This window comes from Rattus rattus, chromosome 6, assembly GCF_011064425.1.
Source record: "Rattus rattus isolate New Zealand chromosome 6, Rrattus_CSIRO_v1, whole genome shotgun sequence".
Taxonomy (NCBI): Eukaryota; Metazoa; Chordata; class Mammalia; order Rodentia; family Muridae; genus Rattus; species Rattus rattus.
This window is the reverse complement of record NC_046159.1, coordinates 150,091,807-150,108,612: the sequence shown is the minus strand read 5'-3', so window position 1 is coordinate 150,108,612 and position 16,806 is coordinate 150,091,807. Positions and strand designations below refer to the sequence as shown.

At 39.0% G+C, this 16,806-nt stretch overlaps 1 protein-coding gene across 4 annotated transcripts in view; it reads left to right on the top strand.

Annotated features, from left to right (window-relative positions):
* Positions 1–16,806, top strand: part of Phtf2 (putative homeodomain transcription factor 2) — a 115,789-nt gene that overhangs the window by 66,732 nt on the left and 32,251 nt on the right. For all 4 annotated transcript variants that reach the window (XM_032907065.1, XM_032907063.1, XM_032907064.1 and 1 more), the window contains one exon: positions 14,256–14,442. In XM_032907065.1, the coding sequence (XP_032762956.1) occupies positions 14,256–14,442 (187 nt within the window). The remainder of the gene's footprint in view (positions 1–14,255; positions 14,443–16,806) is intronic.

Here is a 16,806-nt window from a genome sequence, read left to right as displayed (position 1 = left end):
GAAGATGCTCTGTTCCTTTAGATATTTGTCTAGACAATGAATATTAATGGCTCTCAATATTACAGCGTCATTATTCATTTTGTTTCAATAATCAGAGTGTTAGAGTTTAAGGAGAAAGCATGAAGTTACTTGGGGTTATGTGTACATTTAGGTACACGGGAATGAGTATATAGTAGCAAGATGCAGTGAAGAGTTCTCAATTTTTTAATTTTTTTCTGGTATTACTTTACTCTGTTAATTAGTTCATTGTTTTTAATCAGTATTGTAGGTCAGAATTTGCTTTAATACAGCTCGTTACTTGTATTGCCTTTTCTTTTACATCTGCCTCAATTTTCTTTTTTCTTTTTTGTTTTTAAAGTATATTAAGAGCAGATTTATTGAGAAGCCTCTCTTGGGCGGGTTCTCTGGTTCCAAGGAACAAGGCAGGGGCAGGGAGATACAAGGGTGGGGGATGAGAAAGATAGAAAGAGGGTGCACACACAGCAACAAAGCAGATGCAGAGAGAGGAAGAGAGAGAGAGAGCAAACAGAATGTATGCATCATATAGGGAAGAGCTTTTGGGGGCTGGGAAGGAAGCCAGCCCCTCAGCTGGAAAGTTTAGGGCAGAGGATAGGGTGTGCCAGCCAGGCCCTGTAACAGGGGCTGGGAGTTCCTGAGGCCAGGCCCGTTTTGTTATGCTAAATATGCACCTCAGCTGTTTATCCTGCATCTGAATCCCAACTTCCCAGATTCTGTGGATAATAAATGAATAAGGGGCAACGTAATCATCTATGACTACTTCCTGCTGACATTGGGGTGCTGTTATTTGGGAGTGGGTCCAAAAAAGCTAGAATGTTGGCCAAGTCCAGGTAGAACAGGCTGTTTCTTTTGTCCAGGTTGTGGGATCATCTAGGTCCAGCTGCTTTTGGAGCAGATTTTGAAGGAACATCTGGATCTGGCAGGATGCTGGAATTGCATGTTATTGCAGAAAATAAGATTAAGGAGTTTAAGAAGAAAAAAAATTTTCTTTGGTGTACATTTGAAACTTTTAGGCCCATGGTCTTGGTAGTTTTAGTGGTGTGGTCCAATGAGCAGGGGAAGGGAATAGATCCCACCCTCGGGAATCAGTAGGAGGGAGGGAAACAGGCTGTCGATGAACAGTATTTCTCCGGAGTCCATTTGACTTGGATTCAAGTTGTTCCTTGAAGCTTGTGAGAATCTCCTTACGTTTACAAAGAAGATAAATTTCAGACTTGTTAGTATTACCACTGTTTAATGCTGAAGCTCTGGACTCTGAACTCTGAGATCTCCGTACAGCAGTGGCATAGTGCTACCTCAGTTTTTAAAGTTAATTGAGATCAGCGCTGTGGGGAGTTAAGTGAATAGTCTGTGTGCTGCAGCCTCAAAGTCTTCATTTGTTCTCAGGCCTGTGTTGTGCGTAACAGCAGTAAATAGTGAGCAGCCAGGAGAGGCTATTTATAAACCCAGCTGGGTATTCCATTACTAACACTGCGTCCAGTTGAAGGAACTCTTCTATCACTTTGCAGGGCTCACTAGCTTTCCTGCTTCCCACGTTCTTCATCGCTTTGTATGATAAAGTTTACCATGCATTAAGCAAATGTATCCTGTGTTTATTTTTACTGTTTATAATTTTTAGAAGTGATTTTTCAAAATCATTTTGATAGTCAGTACTTAATCCAGCTGTCTGTTTTCTCCTTTAAGATGATGTATTTTTATTTCTATTTTTAACTTGGACTCTATTCTGTATCATCTAAGTGAGTGTGTGTGTTAACAGAGTTTTCTTTCATGAGATATAAAAGTTTAATTATTGCAAAGTCAGTTTATTCAGTATTTCCCAAGACTTTCAGGTAAACAGTTTAAATAGCAAGGTAGATGGATTTAGCTTCCAGGGAGTCATTGGCTTGTTTTCATTTCTGTAGCTGATGCTGTTACATTATGGACAACATTTAGATTAGCTACTTAATTTACTTGCTTTTTCTACTCAAACAAGACCCAGACTTCAGTTTTCCTTCTGTTGGTCCATAGCACGAAAATGACTGGGACTGCTGGTCATTGCCTCAGTAGTGTCCAGCTCCCTTGGCATTGACCCCGCTTGATCATGACAACTGTATTATGAGTAGCTTAAAACATGGGCCAGTGTCAGTGGGTTCCTTTAGGCTGTGCTTTGCCAGTCTCATATGAGTGAGACTATTTCACTTATTAGGTACGAACCGATCCTAGGGGAGATGTTAATTTTAGAAGCCCCATGCTGAATTCTGAAGTCTTAAAATTCTGCATTTTAAAGCCTTATAAGTGACCACAGGCTTAGTACTGAAATAGCAGCTGACACAGTGCTTTCCGGTGGTAACTTCTGTGGTAAGTGGAAAAGGTTGGCAGTTTCCATTTAGGTTTCTGAGTTAACGAGGGAAAGCAGGAAGAGACAGCGCAGACGGTAACTTGTATGAGTGGCAGCACAGTTTTCCAGAGGTGAGAACGAAAAGTGATGTTTAAGTCTTACTATGTCTAAATACCTTAGTTCTTAAAATAAAACAGCTTAAACTCAACAAATGCCAATTAAAAATATAGAAACTAACTCAGATTCCTAAGTTTAGTACTTTAATCCAATGAGTTACTGTGTCCATTGGGAAAATATTAAATAGGAAGTGGAATGTTGGGTTTTGAGTTGTATTCTTCAACTCTGTACCTACCTCAGAATTAAGAAAATCCTGCATTCTCTTCCACAGCCTTGAAGAGCTAACCGCTGTGATTCTAAAAAATAAAAATAGACCGATGAACAGGAATTGTGCTCCTGATTTTAGGTAGAGAACTTTATATAAATAGACTTAGTGGATTAAAAACAGTTACCAGAATGAAGCAGACTACACGTTAGTTAATATGCTGGATTGACCTACACTTGCCTAGAACATGGGCCCTCGCCCAACCTGGATTGGATATCTTGCACTGCAGGGGTGAGCGTGCATGGGGAGATTTGCATCTTATCTACTGTTTACAACACTAAAGTGAAGGTTCAAGATTTAATACATGATGCTATTTACGGAATTAAATATACTATAGAAGTTCAGTCCTACCAGAAATTTTCAGTACAAATATTAAGAATTGGCCTTTTCTGAATAGAGTTGAAGTAGTTGAGCCATTTACAGTATAAACCAGGTACTCAGCTGCCTTCTGCAGACAATAGTAGGAGAAGCTGTCAGTGTCCTGGTGTTTTCAGACAGTTGATGAGCGTAACCTGATAACTCACTTGTTAAACACTATGTTCTAAAGTGAGACCGATCTCATGAGCAAGTTCTTTAAAAAGTTGTACTATCTTTTGGGCTAAAGTTTTCAATATGAAAATTGTAACACTTTAACAATTCATTTATAGCATAATCACTTGTTTCTCAAAGGAAGTAAGAATATTAAATCAGTGTGTTTTTAAGGTTCTTTTCCCTTGATTGGATTTGACTCAGGACTTCTTCATCTTGAGTACCAATCAGAATGCATTGTAGAAAATCTCACTACCCTAAAATTAAAGAAATGGGATTATGAACATTGGCTATAACAGAAACTTTTTATCTGTAGTTTTTTTCTATTCAAAATCCAGTTCATACATGTTCTTTTTAATAAACACCGTATTTATTAAGTACTGGTCAGAGTAGGCATTATGTGACTTGCTGGCAACAAAACATAACGCTGACTTAGTGGAGGTGCATATGATCCACCAAATCCACTGTGAATAGAGTGCCGAAGGACTGAGGTGGATACTGGGAGAGCCTTCGTGAAGAGCCGGCCTTATTTCTTCCAGTGAGTTCTGCTGTTGTTTGTTTCTTTATTCTGAGCTTTTGTTTATTTTGGGTTTTCAAGGCAGGGTTTCTCTGTGTAGCACTGACTGTTTTGGGATTTACTCTGGCCTTGAACTCAGAGATCCACCTGCCTCTGTCTCCCTAGTGCTGAGATTAAAGGCCTGTATGTACCACCACTGTCCAGCTTAAGGTGACTTTTAACAAGAAATTGAATACAGTAAGTTCTTAGGAAATGGATAAGGCCATTTCTTTTAAGTTGTTTAAAGAACCAATATATAGAACCACATGAAATTAAAGTTTCTGGGTGGCAGGGGAAACTGTCAGCAAGCACAGAGCCCACAGACTTGGAGAAAACCTTTTCCAGCTAATACTGACAGAGGAGTTGATGTAAGTAAAGACTTACAAAAATAAACACAAAAACATAAAACTGCCAGTCAGTAAATCCCATAAAATGATCAGTTCTCAAAAAAAAAGCCATCAACAAATAACCAATAATTTTTATTTTTAAATTCAACATCCTTAGCAACTAGGGAAAGACAAATTAAAACCACTGGAGTTCCTTTCTCTGAAAGGCCATCATCAAGCAAACAAACCACAGCAAATGCTGCCAAGTCTGTGGTGAATGAGGAGCCCTCATCGACTGTTGGTGAGAGTGTAGCTAGCATAGCCACTGTGGAAGTCAGGGTGGAGGCTCCCTGCAATGAAAGCAGAACTCTGTGACCCGACTGTGCCGCGCCTGGGTATATTCCAGAGATGCAGTGTTGTCTCAGACAGGTACATGCACATCCATGCCTCGCTGACTGTTCACAGTAGCAGAAGTGGGACCAGCCACAGCGTGTGCTGCCAGAGGACTGGATCATGGAGATGTGGCATCATGTGGGTGTGTGGATATACACATTTATTGGACTCTTAAGAAAAAATGAAATTATGAAATCTGGAGAAAAAAAACTTGGAAATGCAGAGGACAATATTAAGTGAGGTGACTCAGTCTTAGAAGACAAAACATGCATATTCTGTTGTATGTGGATTCTGATCTTTGGAGTTTATATGAGCGTAAATAAGGCATTGGAAAGTGCATGTAGGCGATGACATAAGGGAGGGGCCACAGAGAACAGGAAGCACTGAGAAGTGGGACAAGGGGGTTTGCTTGTCTGAATCACTCTGTCTGAATCATGGTGTTTGTTCTTCACGGTTGCTTTCCACCCTCGTGGTTGAGCTGGCCTTCTGCTTCAGGTTGGCCCCTTCCCTTGTTTGCTCGGGAATTTCTGTTTTGCTACTACTCTAAGATGTGTTTGGTGACTGGGCTGACCTAGATGTAGTCACTGGAGCTAATGGAGCACCTTTGAGCAGTTCCCTGTCTTGCAAACAAGTTCCTACTGTTCTTGGAGCACTAACTCAACTCTGACACACCAGAATACTCCAGTTTCAGCTTGTACATCTGCTCCAGCCTACAAATCAGACACTTCTTCAAGGAGAATTGGTGCTGGAATTTTTTAGTTTTTATTGCATATTTTCTTTATCTACATTTCAAATATTATCCCCCTTCCCCATTTCCCATGCGGAAACCACCCATCCCATCTCCCCACCATCTGCCTCCATGAGGATGCTCCCCCACTCATCCGCTCCCTCCTCACCTCCCTGAGCTAAGATTCCCCTACACTGGGGCATCAAACTTTCACAGTACCAGAGGCCTCTCCTCCCATTAATGCCCAACAGGGCCATCTATCCTCTGCTACAGATGAAGTTGTAGCCATGGAGTACAAATCCCAACAAAACTCTTTGGTTAGTGGTTTAGTCCCTGGGAGTTCTAGGCTTTCTTGTTGGTTGATATTGTTCTTCCTATGGGGTTGCAAACCCCCTCAGCTACCTCAGTTTTTTCTCTAACTCCTCCATTGGTGACCCCATGCTCAGTCCAATAGTTGGCTACAAGCATCCTCCCCTGTATTTGTTAGGCTCTGGTTGAAGCTCTCAGGAGTCAGCTATATCAGGCTCCTGTCAGCATGCACCTCTTGGTATCCCAAGTAGTGACTGTGTTTCATAACTGCATGTGGGTTGGATCCCCATATGTAGCAGTCTCTGAATGGCCTTTCCTTCAGTCTGCTCCACATTTTGTCTCCTTATTTCCTCCTCTGAGTATTTTGTTCTCCTTTCTAAGAAGTACTAAAGCATACACCCTTTTGTCTTTCTTCTTGAGCTTCATGTGGTCTGTAAATTTTATCTTCATTATTCCAAGATTTTGGGCTAATATCCACTTACCAGTAAGTGCATATCATGTGTGTTCTTTGTGATTGGGTTACCTCACTCAGAATGATATTTTCTAGGTCAACCCATTTGCCTAAGAATTTCATGAAGTCATTGTTTTTTAATAGCCAAGTAGTAGAGGGACATCTGGGTTCTTTCCAGCTTCTGGCTATTATAAATAAGGCTGCTATAAACATAGTGGAGCACGTGTCTTTGCTATATGTTGGAGCATCTTTTAGGTATATGCCCAAGAGTGGTATAGCTGGGTCCTCAGGCAGTTCAATGTCCAATTTTCTGAGGAACCTCCAGACTGATTTCCAGAATGGTTGTACCAGTCTGCAATCCCACCAACAATGGAGGAGTGTTCCTCTTTCTCCCCATCCTCGCCAGCATCAGTTGTCACCTGAGTTATTGATCTTAGGTATTCTGACTGGTGTGAGGTGGAATCTGAGGGTTGTTTTGATTTGCATTTCCCTGATGACTAAGGATGTTGAACATTTCTTTAGGTGCTTCTCAACCATTCAGTATTCTTCAGTTGACAATTCTTTGTTTAATTCTCTACCCCATTTTTAATAGGGTTATTTGATTCTCTGGAGTCTAACTTCTTGAGTTCTTTATATATATTGGATATTAGCCCTCTATCAGATGTAGGATTGGTAAAGATCTTTTCCCAATCTGTTGGTTGCCATTTTGTCCTGTTGACAGTATCCTTTGCCTTACAGAACCTTTGCAATTTTGTGAGGTCCCATTTGTTTATTGTTGATCTTAGACCATAAGCCACTGGTGTTCTGTTCTGGAAAATTTCCCCTGTGCCCATGTATTTGAGGCTTTTCCCATTTTTTCTTCTGTTAGTTTCAGTGTACCTGGTTTTATCTGGAGGTGTTTGATCTACTTGAACTTGAGCTTTGTACAAGTCAATAAGAATGGATCTGTTTGTATTCGTCTACATGCTGACCACAGTTGAACCAGCACCATTTGTTGAAAATGCTGTTTTTTTCCCCACTGGATGGTTTTAACTGCTTTGTCAAAGATCAGTTGACCATAGGTGTGGGGGTTCATTTCTGGGTCTTCAATTCTATTCCATTGATCTACCTGCCTGTCTCTGTACCAATACCATGCAGTTTTTATGACTATTGCTCTGTAATACTGTTGAGTTCAGGATGGTGTTTCCTCCAGAAGTTCTTATACTGTTGAGAATAGTTTTCACTATCCTGGTTTTTTTTTTTTTTGCTTTTCCAAATGAATTTACAAATTGGTCTGTCTAACTCTATGAAGAATTGAGTTGGAATTTTGATGGGGATTGCATTGAATCTGTAGATTGCTTTTGGTCAAGATGGCCATTTTTTACTATATTAATCCTGCCAATCCATGAGCATGAGAGATCTTTCCATTTTCTGAGATCTTTGATTTCTTTCTTCAGAGACTTGAATTTCTTGTCATACAGATCTTTCACTTGCTTGGTTAAAGTCACACCAAGATATTTTGTTATTTGTGTCTATTGTGAAGAGTGTCATTTTCCTAATTTCTTTCTCAGCCTGTTTACCCTTTGAGTAGAGGAAGGCTACTGAATTGTTTGAGTTAATTTTATACTCAGACAGTTTGCTGAAGTTGTTGATCACGTTAAGTAGTTCTCTGGTGGAATTTTTCTGGGTCACTTAAGTATACTATCATACCATCTGCAAATAGTGATACTTTGATTTCTTCCTTTCCAGTTTGTATTTCTTTGACCTCCTTTTGTTGTCTGATTGCTCTGGTTAGGATTTCAAGTACTATATTGAATAGGTAGGGAGAGAGTGGGCAGCCTTTTCTAGTCCCTGATTTTAGTGGGATTGCTTCAAGTTTCTCTCCATTTAGTTTGATGTTGGCTACTGGTTTGCTGTATCACTTTTATTATATTTAGGTATGGGCCTTTAATTCCTGATCTTTGTAAGACTTTTAACATGAAGGGGTGTTGAGTTTTGTCAAATGCCTTCTCAGCATTTAATGAGGTTCTCATGTGGTTTTTGTTTTGGGTTCGTTTGTATAGTGGATTATGTTGATGGATTTCTGTATAACGAACCATCCCTGAATTCCTGGAATGAAGCCTACTTGATCACGATGGATTATAGTTTTGATGAGTTCTTGAACTCAGTTTGTGAGAATTTTATTGAGTATTTTTGCATCAATATTCATAAGGGAAATTGGTCTGAAGTTCTCTTCCTTTGTTGAGTCTTTGTGTTTTAGGTATAAGACTAATTGTGACTTCAAAGAACTATCTGGGTAGTGTTCCCTCTATTTCTATTTTGCGGAATAGTTTGAGAATATTGGTATTAGGTTCTTTGAAGGTCTGATAGAATTCTGCACTAAACCCATTTGGTCCTGGGCTTTTTCTGTTTTGTTTTGTTTTGTTTGTTTGTTTGTGAGACTTTTAATGATTGCTTCTATTTCTTTAGGAGTTATAGGACTGTTTAGATGGTTTATCTGATCCTGACTCAACTTTGGTACCTGGTATCTGTCTAGAAAATTGTCCATTTCATCCAGATTTTCCAGTTTTTTGAATATAGGCGTTTGTAGTAGGATCTGATTATTTCTTGAATTTCCTCAGCTTTGTTGTTATGTCTCCATCTTTACTTCTGATTTTGTTAATTTGAATGCTGTCTTTGTGCCCTCTGACTAGTCTACGTACAAGTTTATCTTGCTGATTTTCTCAAAGAACCAGCTCCTGGTTTTGTTAATTATTTTGGTTGATTTCAGCCCTGAATTTGATTATTTCCTGATGTCTACTCCTCTTGGGTGTATTTGCTTCTTTTTGTTCTAGAGCTTTTAGGTGTGCTGTCAAGCTGCTAATATATGCTCTCTCCTGTTTCTTTTTGGAGGGATTCAGAGGTATGAGTTTTCCTCTTAGCACAGCTTTCATTGTATCCCGTAAGTTTGAGTATGTTGTGCCTTCATTTTCATTAAATTCTAAAATAGTCTTTAATTTCGCTCTTTATTTCTTCCTTGACCAAGTTATCATTGAGTAGAATGTTGTTTAGTTTCCATGTATATGTGGACTTTCTGTTATTTTTGTGGTTATTGAAGACCATTCTTAGTCTGTGGTGATCTGATCTGATGCATGGGATTATTTCAATTTTCTTCTATCTGTTGAACCTGTTTTGTGACCAATTATTTGGTCAGTTTTGGTGAAGGTACCATGAGGTGCTGAAAACAAACTGGAGTAGCCTTTCTACTAACTAATAAAATTGACTTTCAATGAAAAGTTATTAAAAATGATAAGAACTCTTTATAGTCAAAGGAAATATCTACCAAGGTGGACTTTCAGTTCTGAATATCTTTGATCCAAATCCAAGGGTACTCACATTCATAAAGTTTACTAAAGCTCAAAGCACACATAGCCCCTCACACAATAACAGTGGGAGACTTCAACACCCCACACTCATCAATGGACAGATCATGGAAACAGAAACTAAACAGAGACACAGTGAAACTAACCGAAGTCATAAACCAAATGGATTTAACAGATATCTATAGAACATTTCATCCTAAAACAAAAAGAATATCCCTTCTTCTCAGCACCTCATGGGACCTGCTTGTAGACCACCTAGCCCAGGACCAGGCTGTGCTACCTTCTGCTGCACTGGGCTCAGCTCCGGGATAGTAAAGCCTGTCCTAGCCCGGTTTCCTTTTCTACCCACCTTTGCTCCAGGACGGGTCACATTACCAGCCCACCCCTGAGACCCTTGAATTCATGGATAAAAGACACACACAGAGATATCTCTTGCCTTTCAGACATGCCCTTACGAATTTATTATCTCCTTCTCTCTTCCACATCCTTGGCCACTCACCCACAGGTGGGTGGAGGCCGCAGGCCCTAACTTTCCCCGAGGCCTTACATAAGTGCTGTGTCCCTTTTCCTCCAAGGCATTGCAGAAAAGCCCCTCTCTTTTCTTGAGTCTGCCTTTTCCTCCTCCATCCTTGAAGTCTCACCTTCTGCTTAGCAGTTGGCTCCTGGCCTTCTTTATTAACAAATCAGAAACCTTATAATTAGAACCTCCCCTTACAGAGAGTGGTGTTTAGAAACCAAAATCTGGGTGCAAGATGTGGGTGTTTGGCATGGATCAAATACTTTAGGGCGCATTGTTTAACTCCACACCTCTCTGGATGAAGTCTGTCTGTTGTATATGTCCTCGGCCACTGTGTCTTCCCGACCACTGGCGTCCAGACCTGTGCTCTTAGCTGCTTGCTAATCTGAGGGTTTTCTGTCTCCTCACACACTTACCTTTTCTTTCTGTCTGACTCATGTATCTGCTTTCTAGATGTCTTTTACTTATATCTTTCCATTAGCCTTCTAATTTCTCTCCAGCATACTGTGAATTTATTTATTTCAAGGTAATTTACCGTTTAAATCCACATCTGGATATTACATTATGTAAAGGACAAGTAAAAGGAATTGTTGATACCCTAATATTCTTCCCTAGGTGGTAACAAAGCACCTTTGTGCTCTTCCGTAATTTTGTTTTTCCCATTCCCTATCTCCATGGCACACTTTCTGGTTATCTTTGATTATCTTTAATCTGAGGCCCATGTTCTCTTGGATTTTTCGTCACAGGGATCACATGCAAGGAAAACATTAGGAGATTGAGCTTCCCCGTCTTGTAACTCTTTGGATCTGTGCTCTGAATATAAAGTATTAGAACTGTATGGAGTGTAGTGGAATGTGGCCTGCCTGGTTCTGTTAGTTCTGCAGAAGAGCAGGAAGGAGAGGGGCTTCTTTGTATACGACAGAAACTTCCTGTGTCTTGACAAACTCCTAGTGGGTGGTTTCCAAAAAGAGGGGGGCGGTTGGAAGAATTGTGGAGACTATAAATGATCTCACGTTTTAGACTATTATTGTAGTGTAATTGGCTACATACTAACTGTGCTATTTCACCTGTAACCTCCTTGTGTTATTTCTTGATTCTAAAATCAGCATTAGAATAGTAAGTTCTAAGCCTCGCTGAGTCCTCAGTATTTAGCATATCAGGGTGCTATGACTGAGTAGGTTCTTATCCTGCCTGTTGACCTCTTACCTCCATGCCTTTGTAGCCTCTCCATCCAGGCTCTCTCCCTTTCCCATCCCTCGTGTCCTTTCGCCCACCTTCTGCTCAGTTCTGAAGCAGATTCCCATAGAACCGAGTCACTAGGATTTGGAGTACAGTGCATTGAAAGCCTACCTAGATGAAGCATTACGCACTGTTTTAATTTTTTCTTATAAAATATGCTCTAGAAAACAAAGGAATTAAAAAAAAAAAAAAAAAAAAAAAAAAAAAAAAAAAAAAAAAAAAAAAAAAAAAAAAAAAAAAAAAAAAAAAAAAAAAAAAAAAAAAAAAAAAAAAAAAAAAAAAAAAAAAAAAAAAAAAAAAAAAAAAAAAAAAAAAAAAAAAAAAAAAAAAAAAAAAAAAAAAAAAAAAAAAAAAAAAAAAAAAAAAAAAAAAAAAAAAAAAAAAAAAAAAAAAAAAAAAAAAAAAAAAAAAAAAAAAAAAAAAAAAAAAAAAAAAAAAAAAAAAAAAAAAAAAAAAAAAAAAAAAAAAAAAAAAAAAAAAAAAAAAAAAAAAAAAAAAAATATTTAGAAAACTCAAAGGGAGTTATTTGAATAAAAATACGTTTAAATTGTATTTTATGAAAGCTTTATTTACTCCACATTGAACACACCTTATTATTTTTTTTTTTTTATTAATGAATATTTCTTATATACATTTGGTGTTATTCCCCTTTCCTGTTCCGGCAAACATCCCCCCCCCCCCTTCCTTATGGGTGTTCCTCCCACCCTCCCCCATTGCCTTCCTCCCCACAGTCTAGTTCATCGGGGTTCAGTCTTTAGGACCCAGGGCTTCCCCTTCCACTGGTGCTCTTACTAGATATTCATTGCTACCCTGAGGTCAGAGTCCAGGGTCAGTCCATGACATAGTCTTTAGGTAGTGGCTTAGTCCCTGGAAGCTCTGTTGCTTGGCATTGTTGTACATATGGGGTCTCGAGCACCTTCAAGCTCTTTCCAGTTCTTTTTCTCTGATTCCTTCAACGGGGGTCCTATTCTCAGTTCAGTGGTTTGCTGCTGGCATTCGCCTCTGTATTTGCTGTATTCTGGCTGTGTCTCTCAGGGAGAGATCTACATCCGCCCTGTCGGGTCTGCACTTCTTTGCTTCATCCATCTTGTCTAATTGGGTGGTTGTATATGTATGGGCCACATGTGGGGCAGGCTCTGAATGGGTGTTCCTTCAGTCTCTGTTTTAATCTTTGCCTCTCTCTTCCCTGCCAAGGGTATTCTTTTTCCTCATTTAAAGGAGTGAAGCATTCACATTTTGATCATCCATCTTGAGTTTCGTTTGTTCTTGGGATCTAGGGTATTCAAGCATTTGGGCTAATAGCCACTTATCAATGAGTGCATACCATGTATGTCTTTCTGTGATTGGGTTAGCTCACTCAGGATGATATTTTCCAGTTCCAAACTATATTTGCCTATTTAATTTCATAAAGTCGTTGTTTTTGATAGCTGAGTAATATTCCATTGTGTAGATGTACCACATTTTCTGTATCCATTCCTCTGTTGAAGGGCATCTGGGTTCTTTCCAGCTTGGCTATTATAAATAAGGCTGCGATGAACATAGTGGAGCATGTCTTTTGTTTTTTTTATATGTTGGGGCATCTTTTTGGGTATATGCCCAAGAGAGGTATATAGCTGGATCCTCAGGCAGTTCAATGTCCATTTTTCTGAGGAACCTCCAGACTGATTTCCAGAATGGTTGTACCAGTCTGCAATCCCACCAACAATGGAGGAGTGTTCCTTTCCACATCCTTGCCAGCATCTGTCACCTGAGTTTTTGATTTAGCCATTCTCACTGGGTGAGGTGAAATCTCAGGGTTGTTTTTGATTTGCATTTCCTTTATGACTAAAGATGTTGAACATTTCTTTAGGTGTTTCTCAGCCATTCGGCATTCCTCAGCTGTGAATTCGTTGTTTAGCTCTGAACCCCATTTTTTAATAGGGTTATTTGTTTCCCTGCGGTCTAACTTCTTGAGTTCTTTGTATATTTTGGATATAAGCCCTCTATCTGTTGTAGGATCGGTAAAGATCTTTTCCCAATCTGTTGGTTGCTATTTTGTCCAACCACAGTGTCCTTTGCCTTTACAGAAGCTTTTGCAGTTTTAAGGAGATCCCATTTGTCGATTCTTTTTTGATCTTAGAGCGTAAGTTTTTCATTGGTGTTTTGTTCAGGAAATTTTTCCAGTGCCCATGTGTTCCAGATGCTTTTAGTTTTCTTCTATTAGTTTGAGGTGTCTATTTGATGTGAGGTCCTTGATCCACTTGGACTTAAGCTTTGTACAGGGTGATAAGCATGGATTGATCTGCATTCTTCTACATGTTGACCTCCAGTTGAACCAGCACCATTTGCTGAAAATGCTATCTTTTTTCCATTGGATGGAACACACCTTATTTTTACTAAAGGTTTCTGTTGGAAACCACTTTCAGTAGTTGCAGTCTTTTAAGACTCCTCAAACATTTGCTTGTTAAAAAAATGACTATTTCCCACATTGTATTTTAGAAATATTTTATTCCTATAAATCAATATCCTTTAATTCTGGCCTTATAGGCTCCATTAAACATGACCATCAATTATTTTTTAAAGCAATTTTTTGGTGTGAGGAAGAGTTAACTTCTTAATTTTATGTTCTTCATTTTTACTTTTGCCAGATTTATAACTTTATTCTGTTTTTCTTTTCCCATACTTTGTGCTTCAAAAAGTCTTGATGTTTTTATTATATATTAAAAGGGACTTATCAAAGATCTTATGTGTGTATATACCAAAGGTAAAGTATTGGAGATAGTGTTAAGTCATTAATTATAACTTATCTGATGAGACTTCAAAGCTACTTTTTTTAAAATAAAAGCTTAAAATACATTGACCCTCAGAAATTGGGCAAAAGTTTTATTCTAGACACTTTCCCCGGGCCAGGTGATCAGGACTGAGAATTACTCTGTAAAGTTGGCTTTTCTTTGTGAATTGGAAGACCTTAAAACCTACCAATTGAACTAGGATTTTACTTTGAATGGTCATTTTATCAGATAGTATTTTTCATTTACTGTAAAACATAAGGGTAGCCATTAAAAATCTGAAAATTTTTGCTTTATGTAATAATGCAGATTATAATTTCTATCAATCCATCCAGAATGAGCTAAGTACACATTAACATATTTCTAAACATTCTTGGGTTTAGGTCAAAGAAGACAAAGAATTCCATTGATAAGTCAACTGAGACTGACAATGGCTATGTGTCCCTGGATGGGAAGAGGACTGTAAAAAGCAGCGAGGATGGAGCACAGGACCATGAGCCTCAGTGTGAAACCATTCGGCCAGAAGACACCGCCTGGGCCACACGAACGCCGAGGAGTGTTCCTGCCAAAGTCAGTGCTGTTGCCAGAGTCTGAGTCTGTATCTGCTAGCGTGGACTGATGGAGGAATAGCTGCTCTCAAAGCAAATGTTGTCTCTAGGATTGATTCTCTGACCTTCTGTGAATAATAGTGAGGACGTTGAAGATCAGGGCAATGTGGCTAAACATGACTGCAAGTGTAGCTCAGTACATTCCAAATTGATTATTAATTACAGGTGTTAACGTATGCTGGCAACACTGAAAAACCTTTTTTCTTTTCTGTGTTTAAATGTGCAGTAATTTGTCAACCATAATTCCAGAAAATAGGTTATTCTTCCTAGGCACATGTACCCGTATTCTTTAGGTACTGCCCATTCATCCCCTCCTTCTCCTCTAGACTCTATGAACTACTTCCCTGTCTGTCTGTCTGTCTGTCTGTCTGTCTGTCTGTCTGTCATCTGTCGTCTCTCTCTCTCTCTCTCTCATACACACATACACATACACACACACACACACACACACACACACACGTGTGCATCATACTGTGTAATAATACAGTATAACTCTACAGTCTATGAAGTAAGTCTGATGTAGAAAGACTCACACTGTGAGTGTGACTTATTACCAGTTCTGTTTCTTCTGCCTCACAAGACAAAACATTGTTGTCTTTGTGGACTGCATAATTAGTTGTCTCGTCATCTGTCAGTAATTAGTTGATTTGCAGCAGTCTCAGTGTGTATGTTGTTAGCACTTTTGTGAAGTCTTTGTTCTTTTAGTTCAAGATCGCTATTCAGGATCTTTCACGGTTCCATACAGATTTTAGGTGGGTTTTCTCTTTTTTGAAGCATGTTATTGGAGTGAGACAAGGTGTCCACTCCACTGTTACTCAGTGTAATGTTTGAAGTCTTAGTTACAACAGTGAGACAAGAGAAAGAGATAAAAGGGATTAGCATTTGGAAGGAAAAGTTAAATTCATCCTTATTTGTAGATGGCATGAGTCTATTTAAAAGACACCATGACATCCAATCTGAAAACCTTTGCATAGGATAAACACTTAGAGTAAGTTGCAGGATACAAAGTTAGTATACAGCGTGACTTTTATGTATATTGGGAATAAACCTGATGAGAAAGAAATTAGAATATCCCAATCATAATAGTTTCTGCAGTGAAAACAAGATTCTTACAAAAAACCGGAGGAGGACACCTGGCAAAGGAAAGATTTATGCTCACAATTAAATATTGTGACTACAAAAATAATCTATGCTTAATGCAGTCCTCAGGAACTGGGGGGAGGGGGGATGTGGATCCTAAATTCATAGGGAAATGCAAAAGAACATAGGTAGCCAAAGCCATCCTAATATTGCTATAGGCATCGTGTCACCTGGCCTCAAACTATACCACACAGCCATAGTGAAAAAGCCTGCACGCTGCTTCCACAAAAGTAGACATGTAGACCCATGAAGCGTAATACAAACCCTGGAAACAAACCTGTACAGCTGTAGACACCTCAGCAAACCTTTTACAAACAGTTTTAAAATGTATGGGTAGTTTGATTTATTTTGTTTTATGTGTATAATTTATTTGCTTCTGTGCGTGTGTGCGTGCGTGCGTGCGTGCGCGCGTGCGTGTGTGTGTGTGTGTGTGTGTGTGTGTGTGTGTGTGTGTGTACACTATGGAATTTTATTCAGCAGTGAAGAAAGGAAACTGGGTAGAACTGGAAATGTATTGAGTAAGGTAACCCAGGCTCAAAAAGACAAATGCTGCATGTCTTTTTTTAAATCTATTTTATCTGTTATCTATTTTTCCAGTTGCATTTATCTTCTTGTGGGAATCCTAGGGTCTAATTTGTATATTTGTACATTTATGTAGGAGTGACTATGTAGAAAGTGCCAACTGAGAGGGGAAAGCAAACCTTTCATGGGGCGGGGGAGTAAGATGCATACTGTGATGTGTGCAAGTGCAGGGACAAGTTGCTCTAGAAAGGGAACAAGCAAAACATAGGACAGAGAGCTGACAGGAGGAGCAGAGAGGGACATCACCAAAAGCAAGTGTATATGAAAGCTGTAAGTGTGTATGAAATGTGCAACACAATACTGTGCTTACCAATTTCCTAAAGTGTGGTCAAGTTATAAGAGGTTGCATTTAGGAATATGAGCATGGGCATTCTTGTATTGAAGGAGATGGAGAGATTTTCTGAAAAATCTTTTAATAATGTATGTACTTACATTTTGTAGTATCAGCCGTAAGTCCCAAGTCTGGCTGTAGTTTACTACTCAAGCATCAGCTGTCTGATACTATGAACATAACATGGGTCATATCTCTCACACATACATTTTCAGGTACATATTACCTACTGAGGTTTGTGTAAAAACTATCAGTAGAGCTTACATCTCTTGA